This window comes from Bidens hawaiensis, unplaced genomic scaffold (assembly GCF_021521415.1).
Source record: "Bidens hawaiensis isolate Kalapana, Puna unplaced genomic scaffold, B.hawaiensis_p1.1 tig00019582_1, whole genome shotgun sequence".
NCBI lineage: Eukaryota > Viridiplantae > Streptophyta > Magnoliopsida > Asterales > Asteraceae > Bidens > Bidens hawaiensis.
The window spans coordinates 32,990-56,903 of record NW_027492975.1 but is presented as its reverse complement, the minus strand read 5'-3'; the positions used below and the strand labels follow the sequence as shown (position 1 = coordinate 56,903).

The 23,914-nt window shown below is 36.2% G+C and overlaps 1 protein-coding gene across 1 annotated transcript; it reads right to left on the bottom strand.

The window, feature by feature from the left end:
* Positions 1-16,793: 16,793 nt before the first annotated feature.
* On the bottom strand, positions 16,794-23,599 carry LOC143558655 (uncharacterized). Its single transcript, XM_077047452.1, has 3 exons — positions 23,445-23,599; positions 17,689-17,753; positions 16,794-16,985 (listed from the first exon to the last, which is right to left on the bottom strand). Exons 1-3 carry the CDS (start codon positions 23,587-23,589, stop codon positions 16,914-16,916), a joined length of 282 nt encoding a protein of 93 aa, XP_076903567.1. The 5' UTR covers positions 23,590-23,599; the 3' UTR covers positions 16,794-16,913.
* Positions 23,600-23,914: the final 315 nt, after the last annotated feature.

Genomic DNA, 23,914 nt, shown 5'->3' with positions numbered 1-23,914 from the left:
TGTAGGTGGAGTCGTGGCTCTTTTATATGCTTCCCAGGATCTTGATATGCATCAGATTGCCAACTTTGACTATATTTGTGTTCAAATAATCTAAAATGTTCTCAAGGTATATTCATATGCTTTGTTTAAAGTCATAAGTTGACAATGTAATTTATATTGTCCATCAAATAACCAACATTATCAGTTGCTGGCCTTTCAGTTTATATTGGTTTTCTGTCTACATGCACCAGGGCACGCGACCGCTTTTACTGCTGGAGTCGAAGGTGTTGTTGCCGTTAAAAACTATTGGAGCAGGATGAGCCGGATCTTGGATATGCTGCTGCTAAAGGTCTCTCCCTCCCCCCCCCCCCCCCCCCCCCCTCTAAAATGTTTTGGGTTGACAAAAATCACTCATTAGCAAATGAATGGTTGATTTGGGTTGTTTGTGGTGGGTCTAATGGGTTAAACTAAAAAGATAGCTGAAATTGAAACTGGTTGAGCATGTCAAAAGTTGACCATAAAGCATTTTAATGCAAAACATTCATTTTATGCAGAAGATTAGATTATCATTAAAATAATAATCTTTATAATCTCAAAGTAAATCAAAACACACTATCCTGGTCATTATTATCCACCTTATTTGTTTTATTTGTATATCTATCCTGTGTGGAAGTAGGCCAACATTTTTATTGGAAAATCGGGGGTTTCCAAGTCCACGGCCAAGTACTTATTACTTCTTGGGTTGTAATTGCTATCTTATTAGGTTCAGCCGCTTTAGCCGTTCGGAACCCACAAACCATTCCGACTGGCGGTCATTTCTTCGAATATGTCCTTGAATTTATTCGAGATGTGAGTAAAACTCAAATTGGAGAAGAATATGGTCATTGGGTTCCTTTTATTGGAAATAACTTATTTTTGTTTCTAATTGGTCAGGCGCCCTTTAACCTTGGAAACTCATACAATTACCTCATGGGGAGTTAGCCGCACCCACGAACGATATAAATACTACTGTTGCTTTGGCTTTACTCACGTCAGTGGCATATTTCTATGCGGGTCTTACCAAAAAAGGATTAAGTTATTTCGGGAAATATATTCAACCAACACCAATTCTTTTACCTATTAACATTTTAGAAGATTTCACGAAGCCCCTATCACTTAGTTTTCGACTTTTCGGAATATCCGCCAAATCTTGTTGCTTTGAAGCAAAAGCAACCCTGCATGCACTTCATGATATTCGTCGGAAAATATACTACTAACTGAGTCATAGGTTGGTACATTAATAACTGCCATAAAACGGTTAAACATAAGTACAAGCCCAAGATGCTACACAACATATTATAAAAATACCAGAAAGAAACGTTTACCATCTCCATGTGATGCCCTTGTGACTTGTGAGTGGCGAGGAAATTATAAGCTTTTCCATCATGATTGCTATATCTTTGCCTGTTACTTCATGTATAGCTTTCAAGAAATACTCTACAGGTCTCTTGTTCACATTAATTTAATATTCTGAATTAACCAAGGATAAAATATATTGTAAATAAGCGGCCGTAGTTAAGGTAAAAGGCCAATAGGTGGTAGGCATTTTTGCATGGGTGAGTAAAGATAAGCTGGTTTCAACTAGGTGACGGTGTCTACGTTCGGCATACCCATTGTGTTCGGGAGTATGAGGCGGTGAGGTAAGATGAGATATGCCTCGAGATTGAAGGTGAGAAGATAGTTTTATATATTCACTGCCATTGTCGGAGAACAATTGTTTTATAGTTGTTTGAAAAAAATTCTCAACTAAAGTTTGAAAACGAATGAAGGTAGATAAAGAATCGGATTTATTTTTGAGTGGGTATAGCCATATATATTTGGTAAAACGGTCTACGAAAATAATGTAATACTTATAACCATCAATGGAGGTGATTGGTGATGACCAAACATCCAAAAAGATTAATTGTAAAGGTGCATTTAAATGTAAAGTAGATTTATGAAATGGTAGTTTATGACTCTTGTTAATATGACAAGAGTTACAATCTGTTGGAATGAGAAATGCAATCAACAAAGGAAGATAAATATTTTAGTATATTGGTATTTGGGTGTCCCAACCTGTGATGTCAAAACTTGGAAGAAGCCTTGTGAGTTGTGAAGGTAGACGGAGGATGATGGGAACTAGAACGAAGTTCATAAATCCCATGGGTAGCTTTCCTTCAAGGAGTTGGAGATTCGAACTTGGATCCTTGATAAAAAAAAAGTATAATGAAAAAATTGAACTAGAACATTATTGTCTCAAGATAGACGAGAGATGAAAATAATATTTCTAGAGATGGAAGGAACATAAAGAACATTTTTTAGTATAAGAGTAGTGTTTTGTGTATGTATAAGAAGTGAACCAATATGAGTGATTTTAAGAGACGAACCGTCACCAATGATCAGCTCCTCGGTTACATCGTACGGTGCGTGATTGGCCAATGCATTTAAGTCACTAGTTACGTGATGTGTAGCTCCATTGTCCATTAACCATTTTGTCATGGAGTTATTTTGCATAGCCATCATATTTGCTTACGATGGATTTTTTGTTGTAGGGTTGCGGTTGAATGGAGGTTCGGTAACATGTGGCAATCATTTCCTGAAATCAAGGCAAGTAGTGAGGGTATGGCCTTTGGTGTGACACCATTGACATTTGCCAAGAAAGGGGTGAGTAACGTCAGATGATGGATTAGTGCGTGATGAGGTTTCGTTTGTGTTTGCCATATTGGATTTAAAGTGGTGAAATAAAAAAAACAAATAATTGTGAAGGAAGAGAGATGTAGCAGCGGTTGTATGTGAAAAGCTCAAAGGGGTGGTCAGCGTAAAATAGTTATAGTGGTAGGTGAGGCCGGAGGGGAAAAAATTAGGTATTGGCGATGAGTTTGTGAATCGCTTGGCTTTGATACCATTTAGAGAATAAGATAATATTTGTGTTTTCAAAAGTTGATTATTATTGATAATGAGGTTATAATATATAATACAACCATAGATTAAAATCAAGGAGATGATTTTGTACTATCAATAATATAATAACTTTAGATTAATGCCTAATATAAAAACATGATTTGCTGCATGAATCTTGTTTCAATATATAATACAACCATAGACTAAAATCAAGGAGATAATTTTATACTATTTATGATACAATAACTTTAGATTAATGCCTAATATAAAAACATGATTTGCTACATAAATCTTGGCCGGATATTAATTCAAAATATTTGAATTAATATGTTTATATCTTAGTATTAATACAAACATCCTCCAAAAGTCCTTATCACGCTGTTCACTAATAGCATGTTGTGTCTCAAACCCACTGTTCTCGATAAGAAAGACGATGCATTCTAAGGTTGTCTTAAATGAAGACGCTATTCATCAATATACGCCATCTTATCTCGATCCATGTTCAGCGGATGACTTTCAAGTCTTGTTATTATTTCGGTGCTCTTTCCAATAAGATCGCCTGCAGCAGCAATACTAGCCTCTCGTTTTTCTGTTTCACTTTCAACGCACATCAATGTTATAACGTGTGGGATGTTGTTGAGGCAAGCAGCTAATATGTCTGCAATCATGCCGGATAGTCGCTTAAACAACTCACGTTCATCAATGGCCACGCCATCGTTGTCATATGTATGCAGGATTGTTTTTGCAATACGATACATAGTGTTGGCAACTATTACCTTCAAAGGAAGGTTCTCCTCCACAATTTCTTCATGGATAGATGTGTTAAATTTAACTATAATCTCTTCCGCTATATCAGCAATCGATTTAACAACATCCCTTGGAGTTCTCCTTTCATAAGCACTTTTGTTTAGAGTGGTATCCAACCACTCGCGGTTCTCTTCGACCTGACGCCACAAATTCACGGTCGCCTTTTGAATATTAACATACACAGCTTCCCTGTTTAGTTTTTCCTCCACTAGATGAGGGTACGAAAGACCCTCACCAACACTTTTGAACAAGTTATCAATTGTGTCCATGGGGATATTAGGGATAGAAACAATGATGCATGTTAAGCTTATTGTCGATAAGCTCCAACTATTGACTGGTTCAACTGAAAGTTGAGAGTGAAATTGGTCGTTGTCAAACGTGTAGATGTTTCTACGTAACGAGCTTCAATTCGGTCTCTATTCAAAATATAAAACAGTATACGGTGCTTAAATCAGACGATATTTGGACTCGCCAGATGTACGAATGGAAAGTCACTCGTGTAAGCTTCTTCTCAACCGGTAGTCCTCGATCAAGAGCTCTTCTCTATAGTTTAAAAAACCACATTCTAAGCCTTTGTATTGGATTTTAGAAGGCGGGTGTGGTATCATGCAAAATTATTGGGCTCCTTCCCGTTATGATTGCAAACTTTATCCGATTGTGTTCAAATTATTTCAAGACCACTGGCTCAAGCAATGCCGGTATAAACGAAGACCTCAACAATTATGTGTTGCTGATTCAAGATAATACGCGACTCGCGCAAAGCACAACGAAAAGAATTGTAAATTCTATGGATCGTTTGAATCAGATAAAATAACAACACGACAATCTTTTGAGTCTTCTTGGAGAACTCACTGAACAACTTGATGCGTCAAACGGAGAGATTGTCGTATTGTTGTTTTATCTGATTCAAACGTTCCATAGAATTTACAATTCTTTTCGCTGTGCTCTGCTCGAGCTGCGCATTATCTTGAATCAACAAAACATAATTGTTGAGGTCTTCATTTATACCGGCATTGCTTGAGCCAGTGGTCTTGAAATAATTTGAACACAATTAGATAAAGTTTGCAATCATAATGGGAAGGAACCCAATAATTTTGCATGATACCACAACTGCCTTCTGAAATCCAATACAAAGGCTTAGAATGTGGTTTTTTAAACTATGGAGAAGAGTTCTTGATTGAGGACTACCGTTGAGAAGAAGCTTACACAAGTGACTTTCTACTTGTACACAGACAGTCCAAATATTGTCTGCTTTAAGCACCGAAAACTGTTCAGTAACACTGGTACAATAGCCATAGCTTTAAAATGGAATAGCCATGGTTGAAAGTCTGGATGTAATTGTTGGATATTATGGTCGGTTCGGGTCAAGTCAACGCGGACCGAACCGAATTTGACCCGGTAAGAGTTACACCGAGATTAACGAACCCCGAGCCTACTTAAGATGTTAACTGGGCTAGACATTAATAATCGAGACTGTTAGTGGACTAGGCTTTAAATTGATGATTGGGCCAAAAGCCCAATGGGTTGAGATTAGGTTTAACCCTAATTTAATAATATATAAACAAATCTTTGTTTATTATTATACTAATCCATCATTAACAAAACCCTAGCCACCCTAACCTGCTGCCGCCGCCGGCCGTAATTCCGGTCACCGGAAAACCGCCGCCACCTCCGCCAGCCTCCGTATCTCGCCGGAACACCACCATTAATCCTTGTTGTTGCTCCCGGCTGCCGATACTGCTCTTTTTGTCACTGTTTCTGCTGTGGACTGTCGCGTATTGCTACCGTGAACCACCACCGCCGCCGGAGCTGCTGCGCCGCCTCCACTCGCCGCGCCGCCGTCCTCCGCCGCCGTACAAGCTACCGGATTGTTCGTGTCAACCTCTAGCGACGTTTGTTAGATCTTGGTATCTCACCCGGTTTCGATAACCGAGGTATAAATAACTAAATTAAATCCATGGTTGTGTTTTAATTATATATCGTACTCGTATAGTTGTAACCGGATCCGAGTTTGGGTTTCCGGTTCGTTTTAATCATTTATTTTTCCACTGCGTTTTTGGTTCGTCTTATATATTAAAACGATTAATATTTATTTAAACGGATCCAATACTTAAAACGGGTTAAAATTGTTTGACTGTTTGTTCCGAACCACCGTTGAAACCCAACAGTGGTATCAGAGCAGCGGTTACAACGTACGAGTCGATCCCGGTTCGTTTAAACCGGATCTACATCTCAAACTTTAAATCGTTTAAAATTTGTAGATCTAGATTAGTTTTCGGGTAATTTTGGATTTGGTCAAAATTTTTGTTTATTTTATTTGACCAAGTCAAAACGATCCGAAATTTATTTATTTTGAATATGTAAATCCGGCCCCTACCTATGTTTGTTTGGTTGTGTTTAGATCTTGAGTTTGTTTTTTGGCCATATGGATGGTTCAAAATTGTAATAGGTTGTTATTTTATTTTTGGTTTTCTTTTGGCCATATTGGATGGTTCAAATTTGTAATAGGACAAATTGTTGTTAGTTTATAAATTTGTAATATAGAAGATGCGATGATAACCGAGTACGAGCTCAAGGATTTCTTGGAGTTAGTGGGAGTTCGGACAAGATGACGGGATGAACCTTGAAGTCCATCCATGTGGTTGTTTTGTAATGTGAACTCCTTGACCCGATCGGTCTCCCTAATTAGCTCTAGCGAGACCGATCACCTTTTGGCCATAAGGATTTACATATTTTTATTTGCTATTTAGTTGCTTGGATTGTTTATAATAGGATTATAATATCACCAACTTAATACCAAATAAATTTGGAAAATAAACATTTTTTTATTAACCAATTACGTTTTGCAAATTAAAAACGTTTTGATTTCCAAAACTAATAACTTAATAGTTTTCTGTTAACTTAAAATTGGTTAGCCATATCGCGACAAACTTAGTTTTTAATAGGTTATTTAAAACTAAGTGTCCTGAAAGATGAAATGGTTCATCAATTTTTGTCCCGATAATAAATACAGTAAAATTTGACTTTTACTCTATTTGGTAATTATAAAATTAATCCCAATTTAAAAACCAATAGTTTATGCCAATCCTGCTACAAGTCACACTTGAGGCATACTGCGAAATTTCGAGTGTTTGGAGCTAAAGCACCGCACTTTTTTTCTAGCCTATCCCATCAAGGTGAAAGCGTTTCGTTGACACATCCGGCCCTTTCACACGTCACTGTACTAGGACAACTATTACTTTACTCTCCTGTTACATGCTACAGCTGTCTGGAGACTTAAAGTGGGCAAAGATGAGGCTAAACGTATCGATACAGACAATCGTTGTCTCTATAGGCCTCATAACCGAGAGTTGTGATCTATTCACAATTGAAAATCGTTGTCAGTCTGCCTAACCACTTATTAATGTTGTGTGCTACAGCTGCCTTTAATAACTGGAAGTCAGATTCTCATACTCCTTTTTCATTAATGTTATTGGGTCATTAATAATAGGACTACTACATCGAAAATACTAATTAAATTTACTTTTGTTTTTTAATCAGATGTCATCAAACGAAAACTCACCCTACGCCCTTAAGTCTATCCTTGAGAAGGATAAACTGAACGGTACCAACTTCATCGAATGGCACCGCAACTTGAGACTCGTTTTCACCATGGCTAAGCGCCTGTATGTTCTCGATGGACCTGTTCCAACCGAGCCTGAAAACAACACAGCCGCTGCTCGAAAAGCTCTTGACAAGCATAGGGATGACTCGTCTGATGTCTCCTGTATTATGCTAGCCACCATGACTTCTGAGCTCGTAAAAGGCTTAGAAGACTTTGGTGCCTATGAGATGCTGGAACAACTCAAGGGCATGTTCCAGAAACAAGCCTGTCAGGAACGGTTCGATACCATGAAACAACTAATTAGTTGCAAGATGGCAGAAGGGTCTCCCGCCAGTACACATGTTCTTAAGATGAAGGGGCACATCGATCAGCTTAAGAAACTTGATTATCCCTTCCTGATGAGATGGAAGCTGATTTCATCCTCAACTCTCTCCCCAGCTCTTACGACCAGTTCGTAATGAATTTCAACATGAATGGCTGGGTAAAGACAGTGCCGAAGCTGCACAACATGCTCAAAACGGCAGAGATGAACATTCCTTCTAGGACCAATCAAGTTCTGATGATCCGATCTGTTGGTGTGAAGAAGCCTAAACCCAAGAATCAGGGTTATAAGGGAAAATGCAAGAAGAAAGTTACTGTTGCTGCCAAATCTGCCACCAACACTAACAAGAAAGTTGCAAAGGCACCACTGCCGCCTCCTGAGGAGCGCCAGTGCTACAAGTGCAACAAGATAGGGCACTGGATGCGTAACTGCCCCGAGCATCTAGCTGAGACAGCAAAGAAGAAGGACAATGGTGAAGGCACTTCTCGAGGTATTTCCATATACGTTATTGAACTTTTCACTGTCTCTAGCAACACATGGGTATTTGATACCGGATGTGGTTTCCAGATTGTTAATGTCTTGCAGGAGCCTGAGAAGTGGAAGAAACTGAATAAAGGCAGCATGGAACTCATCGTTGGAGATGGGAAGAGAGTACCAATTCTGGCAACTGGAGTTTTTCATTTTACTTGTCCATCTGGCCTAGTTTTTCCTTTGAATAATTGTTTGTATGCTCCTGGTTTGACCAGAAACATCATTTCATTTTCATTATTGCTTGAACAAGGTTTTAAGTACGTTTTTAATGGCATGGCTATTTCTGCTTATCTTTTATTTTGAGGCTAAACCTCGAAATGGTATTTATGAGATTGATGTTCAACCAGATAATAACGTATATCATCTTTCAAAACGTATCAAGACTTGCATGAATGATACTTTTCTATGGCATTGCCGACTTGGCCACATAAGCAAGGCAAGAGTTAAAAGGCTCCAATCCGAATGGATTATTGAATCCACAAGACTGGACTCGTTTGATGATTGCGAATCTTGCTTAACTGGCAAACTCGCCAAAGACTCCTTTACTCATAAAAGTGAACTAGCAAGTGATCTGTTAGGACTCGTACATCCTGATGTATGTGGACCTTTCAGAACCATGACTAGAAACCATGAAAGATACTTCGTTTCCTTTATTGATGATTATAGTCGATACGCTTATGTGTATCTTATGAAACAAAAGCACGAAACTTTTGAAAGGTTCAAAGAGTTTCAAAACGAAGTGGAAAAACAACTTGGTAAAACCATTAAAATGCTTCGATCAGATCGAGGTGGAGAGTATCTCAGCTCAGAATTCATCACTCATCTAAAAGAGCATGGAATTGTTTCACAGCTCACTCCACCTGGCACACCCCAACATAATGGCGTGAGCGAGAGGAGAAATCGAACTTTGCTAAACATGGTTTGATCGATGATGTGTAGAACTAACTTGCCTCACTCCTTTTGGGGTTACGCCCTTATGACCACCGCCCGCATTGTCAATCTAGCTCCAACTAAGAAGATAGACAAAACCCCATATGAGATATGGCACAAGGGAAAGAAGCCTAAATTATCTTACCTTAGAGTATGGGGATGTGATGCTTACATCTCAAGTGAGTCTGATGATAAACTTGATCCCCGCGGCGTAAAAGTTGTTTTCGTCGGATACTATAACCAAGGCGGTTATTACTTCTTTCATCCTGATACAAATACGATTTCTATCAAGAGGAAAGGCCACTTCCTTGAGAAGAAATTTCTCAATCGAGGAACTGGAGACAACATTGTCGATCTTGAAGAAATTCAAGAACCACAAACAACCGCTGAGGAAGTTGGAGCGTCTGATCAACAAGTTGTTGTTGTTGATATATCAGACGTGAACACGAATGTTCTCAGAAGTAGTAGGACTCCCGTACCAAATTCTAGATACTTATGGCATCTAGATGGTCCCGAAGTCTTATTAGTAGTCGAGTCTAGCGAAGAGCCTACTAACTACAAATCTGCTATCTTGGATCCGGAATCCGAGAAATGGCAAGATGCCATGAATGCTGAGATGCAATCCATGCAGGATAACCAAGTTTGGAACTTGGTTGAGCTACCCCCCGATAGTCGGGCAGTAGGGAGCAAATGGATTTTCAAGAGAAAAAACGATATGCATGGAAATGTATAAACCTATAAGGCACAGCTAGTCGCGAAAGGTTACTCAAGGTGTTGACTATGATGAAACCTTCTCGCCCGTTGCTATGACTAAGTCAGTAAGGATATTACTTGCCATTGTTGCATATTATGACTATGAGATATGGCAAATGGATGTCAAAACTGCTTTCCTTAATGGACATTTTTCTAAAGATGTCTATATGGTTCAGCCTGAAGGTTTTGTCGATCCAAAACATCCTAATAAGGTTTGCAAATTGAATAAGTTCATTTATGGACTTAAGCAAGCATCTCCAAGCTGGAATCTTCACTTTGATGAGAAAATCAAAGAGTTTGGTTTTGTCAAAAATGAAGATGAGCCTTGTGTTTACAGAAAGGCTAGTGGGAGCACTATATCATTCCTCATATTGTATGTGGATGATATACTGATCATTGGAAATAACATTCCTATGCTTAAGGAAGTTAAGTACTGGTTGGAATCTTGTTTTGCAATGAAAGATCTTGGAGAAGCCGCTTATATTCTGGGAATAAAGATCTATAGAGATAGATCTAAGCGGATTCTAGGGCTAAGTCAAAGTACTTACATAGACAAAGTAATGGCACGCTTCACAATGGAAAACTCCAAGAAATGAGCTGTTCCAATGACTAAAGGAACCGTGTTGAGCAAATCGCAATCTCCGGCAACGGACATTGAATCTAAGCGTATGCAAGCAATTCCATATGCTTCTGCGGTTGGCTCTATCATGTATGCTATGTTATGTACTAGACCTGACGTCTCGTATGCCCTGAGCATGACCAGTCGTTTTCAACAGAGTCCTGGCATTGCCCATTGGACTGCTGTGAAGAACATTCTAAGGTACTTGAATAGGACCAAAGATATGTTCTTGGTGTTTGGGGGAGTGGAAGAGAAGCTCACTGTAAAGTTTTACACTGATGCTAGCTTCCAGACTGACCGAGATAATTCTTGCTCACAGTCGGGTTTCGTTTTCACTCTCAATGGGGGAGCTATTTATTGGAAGAGCTCCAAGCAGAGTGTAGTGGTGGATTCTACCACCGAATCCGAATATATAGCTGCATCAGATGCTGCTAAAGAGGCTGCTTGGATGAAGAAGTTCATCACCGATCTCGACGTGGTTCCGAATATTCGCATACCAATCGAGGTGTTCTGTGATAACACAGGTGCTATTACTCAAGCCAAAGAGCCAAGGTCTCATCACAGAACCAAGCACATTTTGAGGAAGTTCCATCTTATTCGGGAAATATTGGAACGATGTGACATCGTGATAAGCAAAGTTGACACAGATCAAAATCTAGCTGATCCGTTCACTAAGCCGATGACTCAGGACAAGCATGATCATCATAGAGATGCTATCGGGCTTAGAATTGCTAGTGATTTATTTTGATTTAGTATTTGGATGTATGAACATTTAAACGGTTGTACTTTTCAGTTCACTTTTGATTTAAGGTTAAATGCAAACGTTGAATAATAATACAACTGTGTTCTTTTTAATATGTTTAATCCGTGAATATTATATTCTAAATTATCCGTAGTCGGTCAGACTCATGTGAACGACTCTGAATTAAGAGTATCTGACTTTGGACTCACGCGGTTGACTTCCAAACTCACAGACCTCATTATGAATGAAGTTGGATGTAAATCGCATCAAATAATCTTCATGTATCTTGATCATAAGATGTTTTGATAATAGTATGCTCATTTAGTATCCTTAGACCTAAGATGCATATTGGAACTTTCGTTTACCGAGGATTATTCTTTGATCATGTTAACCGCTGTTGCGTAACTGCCAGCTATAAAGGCATTGATTGGGAATGTTCTAAAGTTCAGTGGGAGTTGTATGTAGTCAAGATGGGATTCTGTACTCCTACACTAAAATGTAACAGTTAGACATATTGGCGCCCTCGTTGATTCAAACTGGTAAAGTGTGAGGCCTCACCCAAACTTACGGTGTGTTTGATTGGACCACTTTGACTCTATATCGAGAACTATAATAATTGAACACTATATGAGATTGATTTGATCCATGTATCATTGTTCAATTGATGTCTTATACAGAAAGGATAGATGACAACGATTACTATAAATTCATTATCTTGCAATAAGGTATTCCAAGATATTTTGGTTATGGATTTAAAAATGTCATATTTGGTTGGAAACAGCTATGTGTAGCTAGAACGCCTCTAGCTGCTAGCCTTGTGATACTTGACCCAAATCCGTCCAAGTGGGAGACTGTTGGATATTATGGTCGGTTCGGGTCAAGTCAACGCGGACCGAACCGAATTTGACCCGGTAAGAGTTACACCAAGATTAACGAACCCCGAGCCTACTTAAGATGTTAACTGGGCTAGACATGAATAATCGAGACTGTTAGTGGACTAGGCTTAAAATTGATGATTGGCCCAAAAGCCCAATAGGTTGAGATTAGGTTTAACCCTAATTTAATAATATATAAACAAATCATTGTTTATTATTATACTAATCCATCATTAACAAAACCCTAGCCACCCTAATTTGCTGCCGCCGCCGGCCGTAATTCCGGTCACCGGAAAACCGCCGCCACCTCCGCCAGCCTTCGCATCTCGCCGGAACACCACCATTAATCCTTGTTGTTGCTCCCGGTTGCCGATACTGCTCTTTTTGTCACTGTTTCTGCTGTGGACTGTCGCGTATTGCTATCGTGAACCGCCGCCGCCGCCGAAGCTGCTGCGCCGCCGCCACTCGCCGTGCCGCCGTACAAGCTACCGGATTGTTCGTGTCAACCTCTAGCGACGTTTGTTAGATCTTGGTGTCTCACCCGGTTTCGATAACCGAGGTATAAATAACTATATTAAATCTATGGTTGTGTTTTAATTATATATCGTACTCGTATAGTTGTAACCGGATCCGAGTTCAGGTTTCCGGTTCGTTTTAATCATTTATTTTTACGCTGCGTTTTTGGTTCGTCTTATATATTAAAACGATTAATATTTATTTAAACGGATCCAATACTTAAAACGGGTTAAAATTGTTTGACCGTTTGTTCTGAACCACCGTTGAAACCCAACAGTAATGTGGTTGTGCTAATTGTTTAGAAAATACAGGAATAGTGAAGATGAAGTATGATGATATATGGAATGGAGTTTTATAAGTATGATGTTGAATAGTGGAATGTGCTTTGTTAAAGTGGAATAGAGTGTAGGTATGTGCTTTGTTAAAGTATGATGTTGAAGAATAAAGATATACGGAGTTGTGCCGGTGGGATCTCTCAAAACAAGACAGGTGCACGTTAAAAAAGTGAGAAAATTATTGAGGTGAAAACTGAGAATACCAGCTGGATTACCCAATGAGTTTGGATCAACCTAATACCTACTTATAAAAAATAAATTTGATACATATTATTAGGGCTGTAAGCGAACTGGGCGTTGTCCGTTCGGTAAAAAGTCCGTTTATGTTCATCGTTTTAATAAACGAACCGAACATGGACACAAAAGTTTCGTTCGGTAAGCTTAACGGACGAGCACGGACAAGGGTCAAATCCGTTCGATAGTGTTTGTGAACGTCCTGTCAAGTTCGTCCGATTACGTCTGGTAACGTACGTCCGGTATTGTAAGTGTTTATATACATCCAGTATTTTAATTTAATTGTGGAATTTTCTAGTGTTATTAATCACATTTTTTTATTGCTAGATATGTCTGATGTCTCTTATAGTAATCCACTTGTTAATATATTAAGTGTTAAGTATATTTGGATATTATATGGTGTAATTCCAAATTTGCAGGTGAAATTGTTTGGATTTATGTTTGGAATTAATATGTAACCGTTTATGTTTGTCCATTAGCGTACATTGGTGTTTGTTGTCCATTAATATTCACATGTTTGTTTGTCCGTTAATGTTCATTAGTGTTCATTTGTCCATTATTTTCCATTAACGTTGGTTTACAATATTAACGGACGGACACAAACAACCTCAATTTCTTAATGGACGGACATGGACATGAATTTTCGTTCGGTAGAGTGTTCGTGAACCGTCTGTTTATTCGTAAAAAACTTAACAGACGGGCACGGACATGCTCTCGTCCAGACCAGTTCGGGCCGTGTACACCCCTACATATTATTCAAAGAGCGGCTCGCAGGTTTACAATATTATAGTCGCATCACCAGCACTAACATGTGGAAGTTAAGATATATTATTACAATTTATTTGTTTATTTATGTAACATTAGTTACATTATACTTAGGCTGTACCGCTCAAAATTATGAAACGTAGATAAAAACAAATAATTTACAATGGTGTATCAAGTTTTATGTTTTAATAACGTTATAAGAGATAAGCTATATTATATGTTAAGAAAGATTAAAAAACACTTTGTTTAAATACTAAAAAAAAATTAAAGTTTTTCTAGTGGACATAGTGAAAAGCATAATCATGTGAACATGGTGAAAAACACTTTGTTTAAATAAATAACTTTTGTAACGCGTACGAATAATACAACTACTGTCAAGGAACCACGCGTTATTGTTTTGGTTGGTCCAAGTGACCATCAAAAGATAATGGTCCTCCTCACTTTGTTGAGTATAATAAGCCCTTAATTAGTGTCTTTGTGCCGACATTCACTTAGCATGATGACCTAAAATATGACACTGTTTACATTTGATATTGGACTTGCCTAAACATTCTCTACCTTTGTCCATAGCCTCTCATTTGTCGATATCGAATAGAATATGTTCTCTCCTGATCACTATATTTTGCTTTATCAAAAACCACAAGTGTGGTAGTGGCCACTACTCCTAGGCACTATGCCTTTGATAATTTTGAAATTGAGTACTTTGTCATTTCATATGAACTTTCATAGATATAATTTGTAGTCATGACCCTGGGTTGGTGTCTCGATGGTCAGGTGATAGAGACAAAGTAACACAAAATTTGTGAGTACAAATTCTAGAAAGCAAAATAAACTTGTCTTTCAAAAATGAATAAATAAATAAATAAATAATAACAATAATAATAATAATAATATATATATCATGTCATGTATTATACACAGGGAGTATAAAGACAAAGGGCCCATGTTAACCAAAATGTCATGCTTTTTCAATTAAACGAATAAATTCTTGAATAATGTGACCTCTTTGATCCCCACCATCCACCACCATTTACGGTTGTCAATCGTTTCTTCCTACCAATATTCACTTTCACTTTTAGCCATATATATATATATATATATGTATATATATATGTGTGTGTAATGTATGTATATTCGCCAACTTTTGGCCTATTTGATTAAGACTAAATTGTTCTAGGTGGTTGTGTTCATTTTGATACTCATTAGACAACTTTAGTTATTCTCATTTAAAGATTTGGTAGAACCTAGTGAAGATGGATTTGTTGATAAATTAAAATACTTAAAAGTAAGGAAAAAAAAGGTTATGTTTAAGTGGTTAGTGAATAAGAGCTTTAGAAAATTTCTAGCTGTATGAGTGCATGTATACTAAAACAGCTACAAATATGAGTTGATCATTGTGTGCAAATCGTTGTACATTTATGATAGCAAATCGATAACTCAAATTTCTGGCTCGTTTATAGACCGACGGGAATGTGAAAGAAGATTAAAAAAAATTTCATCAACGACCGCTTTATCGAGGTAGTCTATTAACCATTCAGACTTAAGGTTAACTTTTAATATATAATTTAGACTATGAACCATTAAAATGTAGTCTTTAATGATTGTTTAAAGACTCCTTCAACCGATCTTTTTATTAAAAAAATAATCTTCTAAATCTACGCATCATCTTTTGTTCATTACAAAAAGGAAGAGCTAATTATTTCACATTAATGTGCAAGTGCAATTACTACGTAGAGTTTCGCAGTTACATTTCAATGTGCAGAGTTGATTTGCCGCCAACTAAACAAACATATACCACCCAGTATTCGACCAGCCACGAAACGTCTGTTGATATTCACTAATTTTAGTCATTTTAAAATGACTACAAAAGGACATTTTTTATGGCAAGGGGTGGTTAAAGAGTTGAGTGGAATGGTGGGATGAGGGTGTAATGGGAAGTTGTATTGATAAGGAGATAAGTTAGGAAATCCTAACTTATTGAAAACTTATATTTTAGCCTCGTAAATAAGGAGAAATGAAAAAGGACTTTTGTATTGCCAAACACTATTTTATCACAAATAATTTATTCTATCACAATAAGTTATAAGGAGAAGAAAATAAGGAATCCCAAACACACCCTCGTATAGACAATTTAGTTTTACCCAAACAACCTTATATTTGAACAATGAGCAATGATCCCCCCTCTAGGATTTTCACTTTCCAGATTATAAAAATTCCACAAGATTACCAAAATGCACCTCACAGCCTATCACCTCCAATGATTTCTTTGTTCTCCAAATTAGTTACCCAAACTAATGAACCACACACACACTCACTGAATTAAAACACAGATGAAAATTGGTGGACCCATTTCAGTAAAGATATTTTATAGCTAATCAAATGCACCTTACCATCTGGGTCAAGTTGCAAGTTGTGAAACAAGTCAACAACATTGGCGTACCGACATTTGTTCAACAAAACTAAATATAGCAACTGATCATTTCAAAGTCATCGAATCAATTCTGAAATACATAAAAACTAATTTTTAAATTTTAAACAATCCAGTTCGGGTCAAATCTTCCATCATTAATGTCCCAGAATCACAAACACAAGAAAAAGCGCAAGATCACAGTTTGATCAAAACCTGATCGACACTAATTTTATCAATAATGAAAACCAGAAATCAACATGTACCAATTACATGAACCCATGATTCACTATTTATAATAAACCTAACTTAACCTCCAAACTGAATCAATACAAATCTGAGTCATATATAATTCCTCTAAACTGGGAATTAGATACCAACTTAAAAATAAACTTAACCATTAAAAAATGTTTCACAGTTTCATATATGAGCCAACAAGATTATTCCAACAATCATTTCATGAAAATCGTCGGAAATGTTTATATAAATTCATCCAAACCAAAACCATAATCTTAATACCAAAAACTGAATAACAACTTATTTCCTACTTATCCAAACATCTAGATATGTCTAATTCACTTACCAGCACCAGCACCGGCATCGGTTGTATTGGCATTGATAGCACACTGGGAAACATAGGGTTTCAGCTGCAATTGTTACGAGTTCAGTCAGTAACCTAAACTACATATAGAGAGTCAAAATAGAGTAATTATTATTATTATGCTATTTCATTATGTTGTAGTGTAAATGTGTAATTACACTACAACAAAGTGAAGTAGCATAATAATCTTAGTTTTAAAAAGCCCATAGCGCTCTGGTGCATTTTGATCCCAAAAGCCGATGCGTGCGCATCACGTATGCAACGCATTTATTCTTAAAAGTTACAAAAAAGAAATATTTATAGACAGTATTTTATATTGTTACTTTCTAACACTAAAATATAAAGCATTCTCATCATCTATAGTGAGATTGGTTCAATTATTAGTCAAATTTGTTCATATACTAAAACCCATTGCTCAATCGATGGTCAAATGCAAATATGAAAAGCTCAGATCCACTGCGATTGTTGGTCTAAAATTTTCAAATATTGGCTACAGCATAAGGCACCACATCAGACAAATACACGAATCACATGTGACGCGCTAATAAACTGCAGCTATGCAATATCATCACCGCATCATGTGATGATAATTACTCAAGTTCATAAACTATAGAATAATGATAATTCTTTAGTTATTAGTAGTTCAGTGCATTTCTTGTGTTAAGAGTTTTTTGTATCTGATCCTAACATGATGTGTGTGTATTCAATAAGAATTAACTGAGCGAATAAACAAAGGCTAGTTTGAGCACCTTGAAATCGGTCAAATCTGGAACAACGTAATTTGGCAACTTCTCTTGCACCACAACATAACCACCTACACAAATAATATTAGAAGAAAAAACATATAATCCACATTGCAAATACAGAAATATGTAGCATAACACAATATAAAGTCATAATATCTTAAAAACAGAACAATGTAATCAATTACACGAAACTGATTATTATGTTCTAATACTGGAAACAAAATACGCAAATCTATACAATATTATAATACATATAGGAAGGGCAAAATAGTATTTTAACCCTGCCTTGTTTTTGAATTCCTTCAAATGTTGAACGCGGGTTCTGCATATTTCAGTTTAGGATTTTAAATTTTGAATCAGAGATCTCATGACCTCATTCTTCCCCCACTTTCCGTATTCCTCTCATCGTCGTTCTTCACCCCGACCTTCACATTCAACGGCGACTTTCATTGAGTTTCGAATGAGGAAAACGAATAACTTTACAGAAGAAAAAGGCAGAGGATGAGTGGCCGTCTACTCTGTGGGAAGGTCACTAAGAACTAGAGGTAAGCGAATAATTTTGTTGTTACGTGTTCCATCGTTTTGAATAGGATCGTTTGGATTTTTTATGTTAGGGTTTCATGGGTTTTGATAAGTTTTAGGTTTTATTTCATACACTGTGATTGGTAGGGGGGAGGGGGTGGATTAGAGCATTCTATGGAACGTTATGATTTTACTAAAATATGCTTTAAAATCTATAAAAATTCAGGTTTATGCTTTCACGATGGAAAGAGATACATCACGCGTGCAAAATAAAAGAATGTGACGCAAACTGTTCTTCACAAGGAAAAAGATGAAATCATCTCTCAAGTCAAGTTATGGCAGAAGGTAAATAATACTGTATTTTGGTGTATCCATTTCTTTTTTGGTAATCTCTAGAAATATAATTCTTATAATCTTGTTCCTTTTTCTTCATTTAGGTGAAGAGCTTTCAAAGATGCAAGCCGCTCAAGAATCAACCATTAGAAAACTACGCCCAAAGGTAAAATATTGAATTAACTTATCTTTAAAAGCCAAAACTTCCCACCTGACATGATTATTTTGTTCCTTGGGTGAATGCTATTAACAAAGCTACAGGCAGTTATTTCTAATCAACTTATATTTGTGAATAGTATGGTTACCAAAATTATATCATGTTATTTGGCCAACTTGTTATTAGGTTGAAGAGAGCAAGGTAGAGATTTAAAAGAGGGATAAAGTTGCTACTGAGAAGCGGCTTCAAGAAACAATAGAGAAAAGCGATGCTTAGCTAATAACTCAAAAAGAGCAGTACTATACAAATGCTTGAAGTGCAGCTAAAGAAACTGAAACATGCAGAATCACGTGCAAATGGTTAAGCAAGAGTTGTTTGTTAAGTTTATTATTTTTGCTTAAATCTAGATTAATATCATCAATTTGTATTTCTAAATTATTTATTTCAATAATATATATTTTAATTGTATTTAGGAATGATCTTTTTGTTATGACACATGAAGGACAAGAATTTAGCTGCACTGGTTGTAAAATGAACAGTTAGCAGAACTCTGTTGACTACAGTAAAGGACATTTAGAGGAGACATGGTAAAGAACACAATGATTGAGCTTGATGGCGAGTTTCTTGAATAAGTATTTTTTTTCTTTTAAATTAAGCATTTTCGATAAACAATTTTCTTTACTTGATTTCATATGGTCAAACCACATATTACACTAATTCCATAAATGCCCCTGGATCTTTTTAATATTCAAACTTTATCTCGTTTGCAGCAATTTACCTAAAAGACCTCAAAACTAAGTAACCCGCAACAACAAAATATGACCCGAAACAGCAATCTATCACTTGCTTCCTATTTAAACAGATTCTGCAATATTGACCAGACTACCCTATGAATAGCTCGATCAAATCTGTAAACAGCTGCAAACTGTCGAAAACAATCCAAATATGAACCTATACACTTGACTCAAAACTTTAAAGCCTCATTTAGCTAATTGTTTACTTTATTTTAACTGTAACTTTTTATTGTGATTTGTTCAGTTTTTATGTTATTTTTTTACTAAAGTTTCTTTTTCTTATTTTATTTTAGCTTCCAAATTATCAATAGGTATCAATAGGTATAATTATCTTAAGTGGTGGCTAAAGTCAAAGTTGTTTTGGATAGATACATTGGATTAGTCAACTCTTCTGAAGTAGGGGTTAATCTCAGGTTCTGCCTATTCTATGTGGGATTGGTTTTGAACCTTGAGCTTATAAAGTAGACTTTAGTAGATATCATATTTATCCGATTAAGCTTAGTCCATATTTTTCGCTTTAGCTTTTGATCTTCCTGTTATTGAGTCTATTGTTAGTGTTCCTATAGTGTTCAGGTGGCCCAAAAGAAATGATATGAAGATATAAGATAGTACGGAAAATATGGTCATACTACAAGGTCTATATAGAAGAGAATATCTGACTTTCAACATGTTTGACTCATTTTTGTAGGATTGTTGTCTTAATTAATTTGGATTGTAGGTAATAACTGGAATAATACAAGGTAGGGTATAATGAACCAACTGATAAGCTTGATGAATTAACTAGAAATGCAGTCACAGTTGACTGCACAATCAATCTGGACTACTTTTGACATTTTAGCACTATTGACTTTTTTGGCATGTTTGAGTTTTTGATGATCAAAGTTGACCAGAAAGTCAACGTTGGTCAACGGATTATACGTTGAGAGACAAATGCCAAATGGCACTGGGTTTTATACGTTTGGAATCTTTGTTAATTTAAAAATGTATCTTCATAAGTCGGAAATAAGCGCCATTGAGCAAAAAGTAGAAACGGTTTATACGTTAGTTGAGTGACTTTTGATATATTTAGCATTCATCTGCTTTATTGCTAAAACAGTAAATCACCTATATACATTATCCTAAAATCATGCATCTTTAGTAGGCCTGTAAACGAACCGAACGTTCGGTAAACTGTTCGTGAATTGTTCGTTTATTTAATAAACGAACACAAACTTTTTGTTTATGTTCGTTTATTTAATAAACGAACGAACATGAACAAAAAGTTTGTGTTCGTTTAATTAAACGAACGAACATGAACACATGTTCCGTTCGTTCATTTATGTTCATGAACGTTCGTTTATGTTCATTTATTTATGTCCGTTTCTGTCTGTTTATTTATGTTTGTTTATGTGTTAATAAAAAATAATTAAATATTATTTGGATGAGTCATATACTTAAAGTTTTATATTTGTTAATTTGTGTTCATTTAAGTGTTTCATTTATGTTTGTTTATGCCTGTTTGTGTTCATATATGTTCATTTATCTTTGTTTAGTTATATTCATTTAGAAACGAACACATATCTTCATTTTTTAATAAACGAACATGAACATAAATATTTGTTCGATTAAGTGTTCGTGTTCCTTTAAAGTTAAATGAACGAACACGAACACGCCCTTGTTCGTGTTCGTTCAATTCGTTTACATGCTTTCATTATTCACATTGATGAATACATCGGTCTTAATCTCTAGGCTCTGCCGATTTTATTTGTGTTCGTATGTTTTCGTGAACCGTTCATGAACACATTAATTTCCTTAATGAACAAACACGGACATAGAATCTCGTTCGCTAAGTGTTCGTGAACACGTTATTTCCTTAACGAACGAACACGAACAAGGCCTTGTTCGTGTTCGTTCGGTTCATTTACAGCCCTAATCTTTAGTATATAACTGATTATTGAAATTCTTAATACATCTACAGGGTGGCAATTGGAGATAGGTGGTGATGAACAAAGTGTAAAAGCTTTGATAAAATAACGATGTTATACAATATTTCAAGAGAGGATTGATAAATTGATCGAAAATGATTACGGCGTAGTATATTGTCATCGCCGCCCAACACTTCACTGAACTTTGGTTGTTTACGATCTCACTTGAAAAATGATCTATTGAAGTTGGTTTTTTTAAATATGTAGTGCTGAGATGCTCACCAGTTTAGGCTTCCTGTTGGTCACTTGGTCATTCTGAAAGGCAAGCATTATTGGATGAAACATATGAGGTACGCTTTCTTTTATAAAAAAGAATTTAATTGTATAAGCAAATAAAGTCAACTATGGTTTATTTTTTTAATTCAGTTTGCTGGAGACAAAGTTGCATATGCTCTTCTCTAAGGTTTGAAGGTGATTGGAAAGCGAGAAGCTGGAACCCCTATGAATGTTTCAAATCAAGGCAAACGCTGGTATATATTTAGTCATTTTTTCAAAAGTGACAAGATTTCAAGCTTGGTTGATGAGGTTTTGGCTATGCAAAGTGAGTTTTTCTGATGCGATCTGATGCGCGCATTTCTGAGTTAAAACCAAGTTTTAAAACTCATCGGGCGTATCACGCATTTTAAAACCAAGTTTGTGGCAGCAATCTTATATCAATTATGTCTATATTTTTACATAATGTGTATTTTAATGCTCACAGCCTCCTAAACCACTTGTTTTTTTTTTAAAAAAAACTATTTTTATAAATGGGTCAATTTGGTCCGTTACTAAGGTTGATTGGCAGACTGCAGTAAATGACCCAATACTAATTCAAAAAAAAAAACTCCTCGCAAGTCGTAATACTTATTTGTTTAAAAAAATCTAATTTTTATAAGTGTTTGACCAAAAAGGTGAAAGTCTAAGAAACAATGTACATACAATGTTTGACCTGTGCTTTTTAGTTTCAGCCTATAACAAAATCGTTGCAAGTCAAAATACTTTTTTGTAAACAAAACTATTGACATCTTGAATCTATCACAACCCGAAACAAGGTGCCTGCAGCCACATTTACCAAACCCCTGTAATCAAAACTGAAGACTTGCTGTTTGACTTTTATGTGGTCAATTTATGGACTTTCAAAATGATGAATCTGTATCGTTGTATATACATTGTCTTTAGACATGCACCTTTTTGGTCAAACATTGACTCATTCTTATTATGCAGATATTCAATGCTACAGATGTTCCCAATAGAATGGGAGGAACATTATGCAGGAACAAAAGTAGATCCAATGACCCAAAGTTGTCACATGGGAAAGTTTATAATCAGTAAGAAGAAACAAAATTAGCTTAAAAGGCCCGATGGCAACACCAACTGGAAAACGCCATCGTTTCTCAAATCTTACATTGAGGAAAGAACCGAATCTTTATGCAGGTGTCAGTCCGTGCTAAAGCTTACCAAACTCGGTACGATGACATTACAAGTGATCTTCGTGCCGGATCAATTGGAGGATTGGGTTTGACTCCAAGGTAACTTTGTTTTCTTCACTTTTGTATGTTGAGTGGGTTGTAAAGGAATTGATTGTTTATTTATTGAACGAACATGACCATGATTTATGTTCGTTTAGTGGAATGAACAAACACAAGAACGCATGTGGGCAAAAATTATTGGTATATGGGTTAATTTTTGTCACCTTAAATTAGTCAAACAAGCAAATATTATAAAATATTTTAACTTGAAAAAGGCCAATATGGGTTAGCAACTTAGCACAACTCATGACCATGTTGTCTTCACCATCTAATTGTAATGTTTATCTCGCATATTCAGAAACTTAACGTTATTTTGTGACAGGTTGTTAGCTTGTAAATGCACATTTTCTTATTAGATTGTTTCAATAGTATCATTACTAACTTTCAAATTGACAGATTAGATTGTATGTTTAACGATAGATTTACAGTTTGATTGTATAATAATAAAATGATAGTGAAATAATAATAATAATAACAATACCTTTGCGGGTGTGAAAACCAGTAGATTTACAGTTCTTGCCCTTGTAATAATCACGAGGTCCTGTCTTGGAAGTGAGGATATTGAGTGAAGATGTTCGTTTACGTCTGTATGCTCTCGCTATTCCCATTATTAATCCCAATGCCATTTTTTATACCTAATAATCACATACAACAACGATAAGATGAATGATTAGATTCAGAATCAAATAAGCTTGTGAGAAACTAACAGGTTGAATTGGGGACAAGAGCTGCTTCAGTTGATCGATTAGATTAGGGCTTTAGGGTTTGAATGAATACCCAATGGATCAACCCGTTTTTCCTTTCTTACCCGGTTACCTTTAATGGGCTTGGCCTGCCCAAACTAACTTTCTTTTTTTATCAAATCTCAGTTATTCAACATTTCAACTCCACCAAACAATTTTTGTGATTCATTGTGGTCAAGTTTTGTTTATTATTATTATTATTATTATT